This window comes from Chinchilla lanigera, unplaced genomic scaffold (genome assembly GCF_000276665.1).
Source record: "Chinchilla lanigera isolate Chin_1 unplaced genomic scaffold, ChiLan1.0 scaffold00095, whole genome shotgun sequence".
Taxonomy (NCBI): domain Eukaryota; kingdom Metazoa; phylum Chordata; class Mammalia; order Rodentia; family Chinchillidae; genus Chinchilla; species Chinchilla lanigera.
In genome coordinates, this window is record NW_004955496.1 from 1,197,909 (window position 1) to 1,215,817 (window position 17,909).

Consider the following 17,909-nt stretch of genomic DNA (forward strand, 5'->3'; position numbering starts at 1 on the left):
ATCTTCCATCATGTGGCACCTTAGGACCCCAGCATACAGCCAGCTCTCACTTCAGTTCTGTACTTTTGATACAGCACTCTGAAAACACTGGGCCTCAGAACCCCTTTACATTCTTCAGAATTCTGATTGGAGAGCTCTTGCTTATGTAGGTTATAGATATTTCTATATTAGAACTTAAAGCTGAGAAATACTCTGACATTAAGTAACATGTTTTATGAAATATAGCTGCATTTTCTAAGACAAGACCAAATTTGTTTTTCACATGAAGAACACTGAATTCTCTTTTCTGTCTACACTCAATTTGTTTCAACTTTGTTGCTTTGGTTGAGGCAGTTGAAGAAATGCTAGCTTTCTATAGATAAGTAATGGGGCAGGGGGTGTTATTTCAGGAGGCTACACAGACATGATTGTTGATATTCTTTGATTCTAATCCAAACTCTACAAATGGGAATTTCCTACAGGTTAGGTGCAATGTGGACTCTGAACCCAAACTTTTTCATAGCGCTGTGTATTCATGAGGGGAATGAAAGTAGAAACACAAATAGTGTCTTTCCATTATTATGAAAATATTTTGAGCTTAAGGACTCACTAAAAAGGCTCAGAACCCTCAGAGTCCCATGGAGCACACTTTTAGAACCTCTGGTATAAACTAAGGAGGTGAGAAACAGCCCAAGCAGCAGACGATTATGGGTACTATATTGCTACCCTCTTTACCCTATCTGATTCTAAAGCCTAAGAAGGAAAACAGACAAGTAACCATCTCCTCACATCCTGCCAAGGGATAGAGAGAGTGGAGATCATGTTTCCACCATCACTGAGAGACCTCAGAGCAAATAATTGTAAAACTGTGACCCTAAGTATAAGTAGGCAACTCTTCTTTCTTTGATTAATTGAAATCAAACATGTGATAGAACATATAGATATGGTAGATGCTTTCTTGGAATGGCAGGTAAAATTAACCATACTCAAAGCCTTTAAAATTAGCAAACATCAACACTGATAAAATAGTTGAGACTGTCAAATGCATTCTATTTTCCATTGTCAAATTTTCTATACTCCACATGGACTTTAACATATTTTCTATTATAAATAAAAAGAAGACAAAACTTTTGTCTGGCCAATGAGATGCTAAAGCTTTTTTTGTGAATTATGCAATGGCATGTTTCCCCTTTCTGCAAACTGAGCACTAACCAAAATAAGAAATGTGTTTTCTGGAGCACTTACTCTTTTCTTTCACTAGTATGCTTTAACAGTGCTTCTACTTAACTTGCTAAACATCATTTTATTGTTACTTAAAGATATATAAGAGTTCCTGTTTACCCGTAAACTTTCAAGCTACTAACTTACAGTAAACTTCCTGACCATCATTATTAATAATTTTAATGCTGACTTAATATAGCATTTCTCTTGAGCATAGAAAGGGACTATTTATTTGTATACATCATTTTATTAGGAGAAACATTTTACTTATAAATAAACGTGTTCTTTCTATATTTTGCTTTTGAAATAACAAGTTCAACATTTTTTACTAGAAACAGAATGGTTATCATTGCTTTCTCTGAATAGATTTGAGAATTGTATTAAGAGATCCACCCAAAATTGTCTGCAGGTTTGCCTTTCCATTAGGTGGACGGCTTTGAGGATGGTAGGACAGGCAGTTGTAGAAAGTTTCCAACAATAAACCTAAAGCATCAGTCCCCAACCTACTTTTCCCCTTACATCAGGACCATGAACACTCAAGTCAGAAATAAATCATCTGAGCTATTTATCAATATGACATGTGTTGTGGTGATGACATCTTTTGTTCCCCACCCATTACTCAATGTTTTCTATAGTATATTTTAAAAGTACGCTTGTCTGAAAACAGTTGATGACACTTTAACATGTCACATAAAACTTCTTCTCTGTATCTTTCTGCTGAACTCCAAGCACCATAAAACAGAGGTTGAAATACTGCTGCCTTAGAAAAAGTCAAATGTACCAAGCAACATTAACAACTTCAGAAATAACCCAAGTAAGAAAAAAACAAGATATATAGATGTAGAGCCACTATGGATTCTGCTTTAAATTTGTTAGATTTTTAAGTAATTAGACCATTACATTTGAGCTTAAGTAGTTAAAAAGAAAATAAAACCTTGTGGACATTCAAGACAATGTGAACACTTGCATGGGTATTTTTTGACCCCACATATGTTTTTTTGACCCCAAATTGCTTTTGTCTGACTAGACTACAGTGTCATAGTTACTATTAGGTTTATTATACTGGGTAAAAATAAAAGGCCAGATGCAGAAGTACACAGGGAAAGAGCTGGAAGAGCGCCCAGCCCAGCGGTCCCTGTCCCCACAGACCTGGAGTGGTCCACCCTCCCGGAACATATGTGTTCACCAAATTGGGAACTCCCCTGTCCCTGTTGTTTAAGGGGTTTGCTGGAGGCACTGTTACATGGGCAAGACTGATGCGATCACTGCCATTGGTGACCTCCCTGAGGGACACTAGAAGGTAGAGCAGAAAGTTCCAACCACCCCAATCATAGGGCTGGTTCCTCTGGCCCCCAGTTCCCATCCTGAAACTACCCAGGACCCTGGCAGAAGTCACCTCATCTGCATAAACTCAGATATGGTTGGAAGGGGCAGGTCTGAGTAACAAAGGATGCATCTCACCCCTCCTATCACTCAGTGAAATACAAGGCTTGGAGGAGGTTGGTGCCAAGAATTGGGCACCAAGACCAAATATACTTCTTATTACACTACTATAGCTAGGTTTCCTCCAGGTAGTGGCAGTGAGGTTTCAGAATCTGACACGGACAGATTATTCCATTTCATGCTGAACATTCTGGACTTTCTTCCATGGCCATAGCCCTTAAACCAGTTATCTACTGCTGCCTACCATCTTACCCCAAAACTTAGTGCCTAAAAACAACTAACAGTAATGATCTCGCCATTTCTGAGGAATGAACATGTAAGCACAGCACAGCCAGGAGATGGGGCCCTGAGTCCCTTATAAGGTGGCGTGAAGTGTCAGCCAACATGTGTTCCCACCAGAAGACGATGGGAATGGTCAGGGTGTCCAGTACGATGCTTCTAGTGCCCTGCCATGTGGGCTACACCATAAGGCTGCTCATGACGTGGCAGCTGGCTCCCCCAAAAGCAGGAGGCCCAACTGGGAAAGAACAAGAAGGGCCAGAAGAAAGCCACCAGTCTTCACCAGACCCAGAGGTCATAGCCCATGGCTTCTGCCATATTCTGTTCACTAGAATGGCTCAGTAAATCTGGTCCAGACTCCAGAGAAGGGGATGACACAAAGGCACTGAGGCTCATCTTTGAGGTCATTACCCCAAGTTGCCCCACCCCAACACAACTGGACTGAATCTGGTAGATTGTAAGAAACACTCAACAACAAAGAGAAGAAGCTATCCGGAGATTTGTTTGGCTACTTTGTCACATCCTTTCATTTTGCTCAAAGAATTTTCACTTGATTAAACCAAATTCTCATTAATTTTATAGTAAATAGCTTCATTTCAGGGGAGAACACTGCATATATAGTTAAGAAAGTAAAATCCCAATAGTGAGACATGAGTTTGGCTTTATCTACTTTGTGTCCACCGGATAATGACCCTGTTTGCCCATCTTTTTAAAGGGAGAACCAGGTTTTATTGGTCCTCAAGGGGAACCAGGCTTACCAGGGTTACCAGGGACAAAAGTAAGTACAATCTTTTTTCCTGCCTTCCTTTCTGAAATTTTGTCCTACATGTTGAAATGTGGGTGACACTATTGTTTAGGTGACCCGGTATTTCTGCCTTGAGGAGAACTGGTCTACCCTTTCCCAACCCCTCTACAAGGAACATAATGTTAATTAGATGAAAGGGAAGATAATTCCAGAAAGCTTTAGGTGAGACACCAGGTTGGAGGGATGTATTTGCTCTTCCGGTTGTCCTCTGGGTCTTCCTGAACTGTTCCAATGCTATTACCTTCCTGGCCCTGTGGAGAGGGAGGGGAGTTAGGGAAGACAGAACTCATTAACTCCTGCATGTTGTCACCCACATCAGCCTATATTTATAAATCCAATACTATCACGATTCTGGTCACTTTTTCAACTTCAAAGGCAAGTGCAGATGTCATATAGATTCCAAGTGCTTCACTCCACAAGAACCCTCCCTGAATGACGTCTACAGAAATGTTCTGTAATGAAAACCATCTCGTATGATCTTCTACTTGGCAGCCCCAGAGAGGACCCGAAAAGCACCCACCACACGCTGCCATGTGAAAAAAGATGTCAGGCCAGAGTTCTCTTTTTATCTACCCAGGAAGACATAAAAAGGTGCAGCTCGGATGGTGGAACTGTCTCATGACAGGCTCGTGAATCAAAGGAGGGGAAAAATTACATCAAACTGTATTCTTTTATTTTTATTCCATAGCAGTCTTTGCCTCAATGTGTACTGCATTCACCAGAAACAAGCCAGGGATGATTTCCAAGAGTTGAAGAAATATGTTCGAGGTCTGTTTTGATGGGATGGTCCTGCTTTCCACTGGTCAAAGGAAAATAATTATAATCTTAGTAAATGGAAACTATGCATGGCCTGAGGGGGGACTAACAGAGTGGGATTATGCAAAATTGTTGTTTTCTTAAGACATTTCTTTTTGCATATAAACTGTCAGGCTTATTAACAAGGGATGAAGGATGCCTGTTTTAGCCTGATGAGATTCACACAAGAAACACCTTTCTGGAATAAAAAGAGAAAGAAAGAGAATAATAAACATTCCCTGTTGCTATGAGAACTGTCAGGTTTGCTGTGGCTCCCGCCTTGTTGGAAGAGCATGGCATGCTGAGCAGTGAAAGCCTCCTGCAATCGTCGGGGGCACTTCTTCTGTGATACAAAGGAAAGCAAAAGAAACCCAGGCAGGAGAGAGTGGAGTTCATTCCTAAGCATCTTCTCTTCAGTTAACTAAACTGCTCTACAGTTTCAAAAAGAAAGATGCAGGTGCAGACCCATACAAGTCACATTAATCTCTGTGATGAATGATGCTGCATGACTGTGCAGAGCAAATACCACCCTCAGCCTCCAGTGAAAGGAAGCATTAGGGTATCTGTTTGGTACCCTCACGGGCAGGGATCCCAATAGGAAATTCATTTTATTAGCGATATTTTGAAGTTCATTGTCAGCTGACTTACCTAATCATGTTCAGTATCATAAGAGAAAAATCGTGATTATTCAAAAACCTCTTTCTACCCAACATGATGGCTTTTCAGTTGCATAGACAGTCTGGTTTGGACTGTTAACTTCAGACTTAAAAAATAAGCTGAGACTGTACTTTTTCTGGCAATGTAGGGAAGAGTGCGTGTGATAAAGAAAGACGTGGAACAACATGGAGAATCTGTTGTTGGTACTGCTGCCACAGGCGCCTACATCAGTGCCTGTGTGGGACCTGTAGCTATCTGAAGAAAGTGTGTTTTAGTCAGAGAATTTTAGAATACTTTGAGCAACACTGTTTATTTATTAATTCCACCAAAAAAAAAAAAATGCTGGGTATTTTTCTGCATTTGAGAATGGGAAGTAAAGGCAACAAAAGCAGCCTGCCTTCTGGTGTGGGCAGTGGAGTGGTAGAAGGAGAAAAAGAAGTAAACAAATAAGTGATAACATGCCAGACCACGATAGGGGAAAGAACTGGGCCTCTGTGATTAAAAGTGATTCTATGTATAGAACTGCAGACTCCATTCCTCCTGTGATAAACTGCACATATGAGACTTGTTTTAAGATTTTAATTTTTCCCTAAACTAAGTTTACAGTGATTGGTTTGGGAATTATTCTGCAATTCTGAAAGTGAAACATTTGAAACAAAAAACACCAAGTACTGTACATTTTTAAGATAAAAATCATCCATACCCAGAGAAGCTCTTCAGTCTCATGAGGGGTCAAAAAGAAAAGAAGAAGACGAGAAGGAAGAGAGAGGAAGAAAGCCCTCAGTGCTGAATCATCTTTCCCACCCCCTGCATCCAGCCATCCAGGCTTTTCTGTCTTCACACCCTTTGGCTGCTGCAGAGAACGCTCCCGAGTTTTCCTCACCCCATCCTCCCATCAGCTGCCATAACTTGTCTTACCCCCACACTCCCACGCATGGAACCCCAGAGAAGGACCTTGGAACTCAGAGCCCATGCTGCCCATCAGGGGTCCAACCCTCCTCTTTATCCTCCCCAAGATGAGTCCAAGAAGACAGCAGCCCTCTCCCCCATCACCGTGCCATCCACCATGAGACTCCACATCTATTAGCTCACTGAAGTTCTTCCCATCATGTGGGAAGCCGAAGTTCTCCATTCTATGTTTAAGGAGTGAAAAATGGCACCGTCTTCTTGAGGCGGCTCTTTGGCAAGATCTTAAAATGTTCACACCATTGGATCCATCAGTTCCCCAACTAGGAATGTACTGTTAGAAAATGACCAGAGATGCACCAAACACTTCAATGTGAGAACACGTATGCAACTAGTTTTAAATTACAGCTCTCTCATTTTAAAAGATTTGTGGCTTTTGGCAAGCTACTAACCTCTTTGTGCTTCGGCTTCCTCATCTGTAGAACACAAATAATAACACATTCTTAGAAGGTGTTCTATATAGTTCCTGCCATCAGCAAGGATGACAGTGTCAACCCTTCCCCTTCAAGGCTCAACTTAATGCTCTGCCCCAAAAGCCCATCTCCAAACTCAGACCTAGTGGGGCTTCCTCTTCTGTCCCATGTGGCCCGTGTTACTGCTTAACTCTCTCATTCATGTGGCTGTTGTCCATCTAGTTGGATCGCTGGCTCCTTGAGAACAGTAGCCATGATTCAGCTTCACAGAGCTGTGCATCTATTAAAAGCTGTGTACCTATATGTTGTATACCATTCTGAGCATTATGTGCATAAGTTGTGAAATCAGTACTTTTCTTCATTTCACTGAGCAAACTGAACTCACAGAACTTAACCAACTTACCTCAAAATGCAGAACCAATAAATAAGTGGAGCCAAGAATAAACTCTAGGGTGTCGGATTACAAAGCCTGCGGTTTAACCGCTTTGCCAGGCTTCTTGCTCTAATACTTAAGAAGTGGCTGCAGTGGAGAGCAGATCTCTATTCCTGTCTTGAGAGAGAACAAGGGCCCTCATCTGTTCCCTTTAGAGGTCCTTCCGTTCACCAGTACAGCTGTTGGACAGGTGTCACCAAACCGTTTCCTCCTGTATAAAATGGGGATGATACTGCAAACATTGTGCAATTGTGTACTAGTCAGAATTCTCCAGACAGAAACAACAGGATGGAGGGATGGAGAGACAGAGCAACGGACAAGTGGGTAGACAGAGGGAGGGTGGGAAGGGTGGATGCATGGATGGATGGACGAACAGACAGACAGATGGGTGGAGAGGTTTCAGGGTGATTGATTCGTATGACTATGGAGGCTCAGTTCAAGTCCTAAGGCTCCAGAACCAGGGGAGTTGACAGTAAACTCTTAGCACAAGATCAAAGTGTGAGGATGCAGGGGTCACTGGCACAAGACCTGGAGTCTGAAGGCTAAAGAATCTGGAGTTTTGTAGTCAAAAGAAAGAGAGAATCTTCCAGTCCTCCGCCCTTTTGTTCCATCCAGCATCCGGCCAAAGGGGCGACAGCCTCCCCATTGAGGGTGCATCTTCACCACTGAGCCTGCAGTCTCCTCTGGAGACACTTTCACAGATACACCCAGAAATAACCCTTTCCCAGCTCCCCCTAATCCAGTCAGGGTGGCACCAGAAATTAACCATCGCGGAGGGTTTTGATTACTCCTGAGATCATTCATGTTAAGGGATGAACACAGGGGCAGGCACATAGTAAATAAATGGTGACTTTCTGCTTGCCTTGGTTTTATTCAACTCACGTGTTCATCTGCAGGGCCCAGCCTGGGTGGGTTGCCACTAATCTGTTCTGTACTCCATGCCAGGGTGAACGTGGTGAGACAGGGCCACCAGGAAGAGGTGAACGAGGGGAACACGGAGCCCCTGGACCAAAGGTCAGTATTCTCACATGGAGGAGTGCGTACTTTGGTTTGGGAGCACGTGTCTCTTACTTTACATTAGAATATGGAGCTAATTCCTCAGCAACCCAAGGCACCAATAACTTACTGACATGCACACTCACCAGTCCATTTCAAAAGGGATTTTACAGCTGGGTGTGGTGGCACACTTGGGTAATCCCAGCACTCAGGAGGCAGGAGGACTGCTGCAAGTTGAAGGCCAGCCTAAGATAGGAAGACCCTGTCTCAAAAAACGGAAGACAGTTTGTAATTCAACTTTTCCCTGTGCCTTCTGCTCTATTTGGTGAATACAATAACACATCCAAATGTAAAGGGGAGGCATTGTCACATTAACCCCTTATTACTAGCTCTGTATTAAACCCCACTAAGAAAAACGTATTGAATGCTATGTTGATTTCTATGATAACACGATGGCATATTAAACCTTGAAAATATTAGAGCTATGGGTTTATTTGTTGAATCTGTATTCATCTAAACTTCCTGCAAACTAATCTGGTCACACTTTATTTTAATAACTCCTCCTTGAAATCTGGGAAATGATTTACTCTGTGATGAAAATGCAATTTATGCAGACAAGGACTGTTGAGACTAATAAGAATCATGCACAGAGCTCTCCTGACCACAGGTGGGAGCACAGGCTTCAGAATAACCAGGGCATCAGGTTGGTGGGGAGACCAGGGAATGAGCTAGCAGTACAGTGACGATAAGTGCACTTACCCAACATCACAGAAGCCCTATCTTGAGGCTGTTAAAATAAAGTGTTTCCATGTTTCCTCATTGTTCTGAGTCACTGCTTATTTCTTTTTCTTATCTCCTCTGACATTTTCTCTTTGTCATCTTCCTGTTCTCCTGTAATAGGGGAAACAAGGTGAACCAGGAACTAGAGGCCCAAAGGGGTCAAAGGTCAGTAACTTGGTAACCATTTGGATGTGACAGGGGCCTTCAACATCTGTGCTTTGTGCCTTTTTTAAGGAAAATCCTGTTTTAGATTAACCTCTCCTACTCAGGGACTGCAATAATTTTTTCTATGATAGGATCACAAAACAGTTTTCTCCTGTAGGTTTCTGTGTGTTCTTATATTTCAGACTATTCTTTAAGAGAGATTGCATTCCCTGTTTCATGAAAGTAGCTTCTTTGGGAAAAAAATAATTAATTTAAATAATTAATTTAAATTACATATTGTGTAATCTTATTTTTCATTTCCTGCCTACCTGTGTGATAAATATTCAAAGTACACTTTCTTTTTCAGTTAGACACCTCCCTTTATTGCATTAATATTTTGCCAACTGAAATTAGTCCCTTTATCCTATCTACGAGAACTTACATACCATTAGGATAATTGTGGTTTTTTTTTAAATGGCACTAGCTAGTAACATAAAAATGGGTATCAAATGAAGAAAACAGTCATCGAAGATAATTAATTCTCCACAACAAATTTGATTATTATAGTCATTTCTATTAGCATAATGTGGTTAGGAAAATTGTAATCCTGGTTCCTCTTTATCATTGTTGATCTTCACCCATTTTATAGAAATACATAGAGTCTGAAAAAAAATGCTTCAAATTCCATTTATGCAAAGGTCCGTGTAAATTTAAGCTATTTTAAAGGACAACCTATACAAGTGCAAATCTTTTCTCCAAACTACCAACTTAGACTTTGGAGACTTTTGACAGCTTTGACTACTCCGGTGTCTGTAAAGGTTATTCCTAGTATCTCCACAGGTGGGATAATGACATCATGAATAAAACTTAAGAGATTTTCCGTATTGCCTTGAAAAAGAGAGCAAGCTGCCCTGCCCCTGACCTTCATCCTGCCACCCTGGTCCAGCAGGGTGCTGTCCACCCCAGCACTGAGTACCAGAGTCCTAAACCTATAGCTCCACTGTTCCTCCCAGCTCTCATCGTCGCAGGGAGGCCTAGCCTGGGCGCCTCTGTCTTCATTCTCTGTAGAATGAGCTCTCCCTTCCTCTCCTGTCCCAATGATCTAGGCTCTTCTTCCCTGAGGACAAACACAGTTGCTTGGCCCTTTTTCCCTTTGTCCTAAATCCCTGCAAATACAAAGCCATGGTTCAGCCTGAAAGGTAAAAGTTTACTTTGGGTGCCTTGGAAACTAGCAACCACTGGCTTTGCTTTTGCAAACCCCACACAGTGAGAGTGACAGGTGGACAGTACTCCTGTTCCCAGATACCCTCTTCTCTGAAAAGGGAACTGTAATTCCCTGCAAGCTACATCTTAAAGAAGCCTGTGCAGTGGTGGTGGTAGCTGTTTTTCTGCTTCAGAAGCTCACACTAAAAGTGCTGCTGCATGTTATAGATATATCCTTAGGCTTGAGAGATTTCTAGACCATTGGCCCTACTACTAATTGAAATATTTTCTTTTTCTTTTTTTTCCCATTGGAAAAGGGTGATCGTGGAGACAAAGGGGACGCTGGAGCTCTAGGGCCAAGGGTGAGTATACCTTTCATCTAAACTTTCAGCCCTTACAAACCAGATTTGAAGTAGTGTTCATGTAACTTTTTGAGAGCTACTGGGGTAAGAAAGCATTGGAACAGGGCTGCTGGAATTATTCCTCTGCCTTCCCCTTTTCTCGTTTTTAGTCTCCAGGGGTAGTGCGTGTGGAGTCTATGAAGGATAAAAAAAACTCCCTCCCCACTTTCCCTTTGCTAAATGAGCAATAGCAAAACCACAGCCATTCACCCAATAGAATTTCCCATTTTTCACTTAAAACAATTACAGCATAAAGAGAGCAATTGCCCATATGTTTAGAGCCTTTAAAAACAAGGCAGGGAATTAGGACATGACTAATGGAAGTTACACAGCAGATATAATGAATAGAGTAGAAGTCTAGAATATATTTATGTTGTCTATAGAAGTCTACATAATATATCATACATTCTGTTTTGTGTTCCCTACTTGCTTTCATTTTGTGGGATTCTGTTCCCACTGGGAAAGCCGCCCACTCCCCATGGAAATTTACTCTATCTTCTTAAAGAATGAGGAAGCATTCTGTGAGATCTAAATGAGTAGAGACATTTGCCGTTGCTTTAATCGCACAGGTAAACCCAATAGAATTTTGTAACACACGTCAAATAAGTCTATGTTTTATAATTTCCAGAAAATAGTTTCAGAGATTAAACCTTATAGGCTTTTAGACATCATATTTCCTCTATTTAACCTCCCGTAGACAGGAAGTCAGGAGTGATTTCCCTTCTTGGGAAAATGGGAAAAATTTGAACTTGATTATCTGTTCCGAAGTACAGCTGGGTCTTGGGAAGGAAGTGAAGGGCAGAGAGAGCTGCACGTTGCTCCTGTTTCTGCCACAGGCCCTGATGTCCCCGTCTAACTCCCGTGAGTTTCCCCTGCTTTGCTTTTATTGCAGGGCCCACCGGGGCAGAAAGGCGATCCGGGAGCTACAGAGATCATAGACTACAATGGCAACCTCCACGAAGCCTTACAGGTAGGTGGCTGTCCCCACCCTGAGGAAGGCTGAGGCTGACACTGACGAGTCCTGAGGTGATGCGTCAGTCTGAGCTCCTGTCCCCTCTGACCTCACAGCAAGCAGGTCCCTGCTCAGAGCCCACCCCCTCTCTGCCCCAGGAATCTTTACTTGCTAAGGTTTGGGGCTTTTTGTTTTTTGCAGTAGTGGAGCTTGAACCCAGGGCCACACACACACTGGGAAAGAGCTGTACAACTGAGCTATGTCCCCAGCCCTTTTGGAGACAGGAATGGCCAACTGGTGATCCTCCAGCCTCTGCCTCTCAAGTAGTGAGGTCTACAGGCGTGCATTGTGGTACCCAGTTTGTGATCTTTTTCTTCCCATACTACCTTCTGATGTTCCTAAGCCTCATCAAGTATAAAGTGTGTTAGTCTGGCCTCCTTTCTGTAAGAGGGAGCTCTGGAAAGCAACTAAGTGCCCTGTATTCTGGAATGGGAGCTTTATAGGTTCAAATCCCAGCTCTTTTGCTGACTCAATATATTACCTAGGGCAAGTTATTTAACCTCTGTGTGCCTCGGTTTTCCTCCCCGTGAAGTGAAGACCGTAGTAGTATCAGCTCATAGGCTAAATCTCTCTCCTTCACTTTGAATACAGCTTGGCGCACACTCTGCCCTAAGTATTTCTCATTACTGCTACCATTTAGTTGTTTTCCTTCCAGTAAGTAAAAAATAGGCTCAGTGGCTTGTCTCTACCACCGTTGCTTGCTGCTCACCCTCTATGCATTCTAGTCTCTCATCATTCCTTTACAACTCCCTACAAAAGCCAGTGCTACCCACTAGGTAAAGCCCAGTGTACTTGTCTTGCTTGACTTTTGAGTGACATTTGCACCAAGCCAAATTCCTTTTGAAACTCTTCCCTTTTTGGACTCTCTGAGCTTGTATTTTCCTTTCTTCCATTTTTCTCCTCTAACGGAGCTATTCTAGTTTGGTATTTCTAACTTCTCCATACATCTCCAAACTTTTGGTATCCAGAAGTCTCTGACATGTTCTTAGTGCAGTCATTCCCTCTGTGGGTCTCTACACCTGGTTCTCAGCTCTTTCGTCCATGGAGCGAATCTGAGTGGGTGCCTCCGGCCAACTAACAGTAATTCCATTACAGACCTGCCATGCCTGTTGGCTTCCATCAGTGCTCACAACTATGCTGGTTACCTCTCCCACCTACCAAATGATTCCTTTTCTTAATTAACCGGTCGTTGTTAGTGTTGCCTCAGTCTCTGTGTTTCTTGGGTAGAAACTTTAGCTATTTTAAACTATTCCCAGTGTTTCCTCCATTCCTTCTCACTGGGGGCTGCTGTTTTTCTCAGAATGTTTCTTGTTGCTGCCCTTTCTCCATTCCTAATGAGGACCACCTCCTGTTTTCCCCATTCCTAACACTGTCACCCTGGGCCAATTCCTCTTCCTTCTTGCACTCCCGCCCTTGGAGTCCAACCTATGCATCAAATCACTCCAAGGCTGATTTCTTTAAGCTGCCATTACTTTAGCTGCTAATTTGCTCAGAAACTTGAATGATACCTTTTCACCTACTCTATCAAGCCAGAATCCCTCCAGCTGGCACTGAAGGCCCTATGAATTTACCCTTGTGCAGAATGTTTTATTTCTCTACAACAATTTTTCCTGGCTTAGTCATTCTAACTGTATCTGTACAAATCTTTCTGGGAGGCTGGATTTACCCAATTCCTTTTTCCTTTCTTTTCATCTAAATACTGTCCTAAAATCTACATGTTGCCACAATGGCTTCCTCCTCACAATCCTTTCTAGCGTTATAGTCACGGCCCGGTAGGTAAACATTTAATTGCTCTCAAATCACATAATGGATTTTAGTTTTCCTTACTAGATTGCAAGTTTCTTGGTGACTAAAAACACGTATTATCGTTAGTCTGCCTTGGCATGTAGGTATGCCTTACCCAGTTAGGGGCTGAGTGAGTTATGCACAACCATTTCTTAGTTTCAAAGCTAAACTGGTTGTTTTAAACATTTCCCTCAGTTATGTGCTTGTTTGAATTATTTTTCCATCCTTATGATTTCATTAATATGATCTAACTGTGCTGGAGCTACACTTCTGTGGGTCCTTGGCTACAATTATCATTTTTATTACTAAAGTATCTACTATCAGTTTGTACAAATACATCTTCAGGTTAGCCCACTTTTCAGTCTTCCCATTTTTTCCTGGTAAAATGCAGAGAAAGAAGCATATTTCCTGGGGAGAGGTTCAGAGGAGGTGTTCAATCAACAGTTTGAATTTGTGTCCCTCAACCTGAGTAGTTTAAATGCAAGCAGTAGAATCTGGTTAATGTCACGTTCTAGACCCACTTTTCTAAATTGTTTACTTTTTCTACAAGGTGGTACTGCATATGGGGAGGAGGAGACAAAAGAATACAAAGTTTAGTGTACCTACTGTGTTTTCAAAGTTCTCCCTTACATAGGAAAATATAGGGGCACTGTTTAAAACTTGATTTATTAGCAGGGTTGTGCATTTCTCTTAAACTGTTTCAATGGCACAATAATTCCTGCATCTACCTTTAAGAGTTCACTTTCTTATCTCCCAAGAAATGCTCCAATCTTCCTGGCCATTTTCTGTAGAATTGTGCAAGAGTTTTTAAAGCATTCTTTGAACATAGTCTGGCATTTGGCCTTTCTTTAGTCTGAAAAGGAAATCTGTAATCCAATCTTCCTTCTACTACTACCAGACCTAGCTGGGTCTTTTGGGAGGAGCCACTGTCTCTGTGCTTCATTGATCTCATCTGCAAAACAAAGATGTCAACAGAATAGATATTTTTCCAAGCATCTATGGTGTATATTATTATTAGGGTTATTGTTAGGGGCTCCTGAATGCTTTTTCACTGGTATGCCCAAAAGCACTGTGCCTTTTAAAAATCCAATGCCTGCTGCTTGAAGGATGTATGCTTTCAATTTCTTTCCCTCCTAAGTTCTATGACATGTTAGTCAGTATCCACCATATTTACACCTATTTCCTGCTTACACTCAACCCAAGGGTATTTTATCCTTATGGAGCTGTGAGGGCAATCATACGCTATGCTTGTAAAAAGCTTGTATTTATTTTTTTCACTTTAAAACTGTACCAGTTTTCCTAACATAGTACTGTAGTGGATAAAGGTCCCTGATAAAATCAGTTCAGTGAGGAAGCCATTAGATTGAGAAGAGAAAGAAGACGTTTATTCTTATTTTCTAGCCAGTGATGGATATTTACTGTTCTGTAGAGTTCATTCCATTATTATCCCCTATAAAAAGGTTTGCCAACAAATCTAAGATAATTAGATAAATAGTATATTATAGTTATAATAATAGCAAACTTAAAAGATAAAGTTTTACATTGTCTCTATTGAAAATTGTGATTCTATAAAATATTTCAGTCTACGAAAAAGTATGAAGAATAATATAAATGGCTTCCGTGGCCCAGTATTCACCTTATGTGGTAAAATTCTACCTTATACAGTTGAAGTGCTATGTCTGCTGTATCCCTCTGAATTTGGCATTTGTAATTCTCATGCATTCATTTGTAGATAATTGAAAAAATCAAAACCCACATAACAAATGGCTTGTCAAGTCACTTTTTTTTGGACTGGGAATCAAACTCAGGACCTTGTGCTTGCTAAGCAGGTACTGTGCCTCCAAGCTATGCCCTCGGCTCTTAAGTCACTTTCATCTGGAATGGAAATTGTGAAGTAAAGAACTCAAGCCATCTCATTACTTTTCTTTTTAACACCAAGGAAAATGCAGAAGAGCTTCTCTCTGCTATAGTCCTACCCATTTTGCCCTCCACGTACTACTACAAACTTCTTTTGAAGATGTTTTGCCCGTCTTCCCAGGCCTGCACCCATCCACATGTCCCATATCAACGTGTACTATCCCTAATTGTTTCACAAATTATTATTCTCTGTCCATCCTGTTAGACTACTAAAGTACACTGATCTACAGAAGTGAAATTGTTGTTTATATAAATATTTCTTTAAGCTACAGTATTTATTTAAGGTGATTAAATTTCAACAACTAGGAACAAACCTTTTCCGTGTCCCATTTCAGACTATTAAACCATCTAAATTAAGCCTGCTCTTTCATATAAATCATGAGTGATTGTTAAACTTGCATCATTACAAAAAATGATGGAAAATAACTTTGATTTTAAGGGAATTCATAGACATATCCCTGGTAATAAATCACTAGGCATCCTGCTAGGCTTCACTCAGGGTGCCACGGCTCCAGCTCAGGCCCCCTGCTTCACATCTTGTGTCACCAGAGAATACTGGGTCTTTCTTCATCACTACCACAAATTCTGGTTTTCCAATCATTACCAGAGTTCAAGAACGAACCCCGCTGGGTTTGTGTAGCTTTAATTTTAAAAGCCACGTATAGGAAGTCCAAAGCAACACAACATCTTCAGGATTTCCTTGTGTATCTGTTCATTGGTACAGCCCAAAAGTGATCAAAAAGGTGCGTTTGTGAATTCCCTGACTTTGTTGTCCTGTGTTGTTTATGAGTTAGAGGAAACCCTGTGTGATTTCAGCTATCACAAACATAGTTATTTAATGAAGTTTTATAAACCCCACTCGTTAGTTCCCTTACCACTAATAATACTATTTTGTTATGCAGCTTACTGTGAAACACATTACTAGCCTTAAATTTTTTGAAAAGACAAATCAAGCCAGACATGGTGGTGCACGCCTGTAATCCAAGCACTCGGGAGGCTGAGGCAGGAGGATCACCATGAGTTTGAGGCCAGCCTAGGCCACAAAGTGAGGTCAAGAGCAGGCTGAGCTGCATAGTTAAACACTTTCAAAATGACAAAAAAAAAAAAAAAAAAACAAATCAGGTTTGTGTTTTTTTTCGTTTGAAAAACAAACTCATGTATGGAACTTCCACTGGAAATCTGAGTTTAAACTGTAAAGTTGTTTGCCTTTACAAGGCTTTGTAATTTTGTTTTCTAGTTAAAATTGCAATGTGTAGCTGGCAGGCAATGATAAAGGAACTATTTCTATGCTATAATTTTCTAATAATCTTATTTAAATGGCTCATCTGTACCCTAGAAACCAAGGAGTAGCTTTCACATACTATGAGGTCTGATCAAGAAATATGATGAACGTTTAAAAAACACATTACTAGTCATCCACCTCAGAACACTCCCTCACTTTGAATGCACCCCATTGTTCTTGCTGCTTTCTGAAGCAGCTACGGAGTCCTCGTTCACAGAGTACCTTTAGATAGTTTCGCTGTCGTGGCTGCTCCTGAATTAATGTAAAACACTGACCTTGCCCAGTCATTTTGACTTTGGGGAAGAGCCAGAAGTCACACAGTGCTAGAGCTGGTGAATAAGGTGGGTGAGGACACTGTGTTCTCACAGGCCTGCCTTTCCATTGGATGCGTTGGATGGCACTGGGCAGTGGCATTCACCACATTTTTTATCACACCTGGGAAAAACACAGAAGAGGACTTCCAGAGCTGCTTCAGAAAGTGGCAAGAGTGATGGGATAAGTATCTTTGAAGCAAAGTAAATTTGTGGCAATATGTTTTTATGCTATAATAAGTTTTGGTTTAAACATTCACCATATAGTTCAAACACCTCTTATACAGCAGAAACACTCCAATTCCTTCTCTAGGTAATTCCTTTAAAAATAAAGTTAGTGGTACTTTGTCTCACAAATATAAAATTCTGTCTCCTTATTTCATTCACACATTCATATATGTGTATTTAAATTTGCCCCGGTTCGTACCTTTGTCATAGAAGCACTGATTTTTTTCTCCTACTATGTTTTCTCTGAAGCTACATATATTGGTCATGTCTGATTTTGTTACGGAAGACAAACTTTCACCCTTTGCGTGCATATATAACATTCTTTTCTAAGGAGTGACAGTACCCTGTCACTAAAGACTGAAGTGTTTGAAGTCAGGAGTATATTTTGCAATGTCAGTAAAAACAGCAACAGCAGCATAAATCAGACACAGGCACAGAGCAGTGGACTGCAAGAGACCCTGGTAAGCTAAGGTCAGCAAGTTTACATATGATTGTATAGTGTTCCTCTCTGACTAGCTCCTGAGTGGAAAACATCCTTTCCTCTATGGAGTCACAGGTATCGACAGATCCCATAGAGCTTTTGACACAGATGTAAACTAGAAAGTATTAATGCAGAAACATGACTCATGGATTAGGAGTCATGCTTTACAAATTCATACCTCAAGCGTGTACATTTTGGTGAAAGTAGCATAGCACTTTAGGAAACTGGATTACCTCAATGTCAGTTCATTTAGTTTCAGCACACATACAAAAATAAGTGAACTATAATGCAGCGAATGAGTCTAAAGGAAAAAAGATGAAAAGACATGCAGTTGGGAAATCTAGTTTTCTCTACTCAGAGTCCCATCTAGAATACAGC

At 41.2% G+C, this 17,909-nt stretch overlaps 1 protein-coding gene across 8 annotated transcripts in view; it reads left to right on the forward strand.

Moving 5' to 3' along the window:
• Col25a1 (collagen, type XXV, alpha 1) overlaps positions 1-17,909 on the forward strand; it is a 415,634-nt gene that overhangs the window by 358,435 nt on the left and 39,290 nt on the right. For 7 of the 8 annotated variants that reach the window (XM_013505432.1, XM_013505431.1, XM_013505433.1 and 4 more), the window contains 5 exons: positions 3,638-3,700; positions 7,937-8,005; positions 8,888-8,932; positions 10,432-10,476; positions 11,408-11,485. In XM_013505432.1, the coding sequence (XP_013360886.1) occupies positions 3,638-3,700; positions 7,937-8,005; positions 8,888-8,932; positions 10,432-10,476; positions 11,408-11,485 (300 nt within the window). The remainder of the gene's footprint in view (positions 1-3,637; positions 3,701-7,936; positions 8,006-8,887; positions 8,933-10,431; positions 10,477-11,407; positions 11,486-17,909) is intronic. The other variant, XM_013505435.1, reaches the window with a different exon arrangement.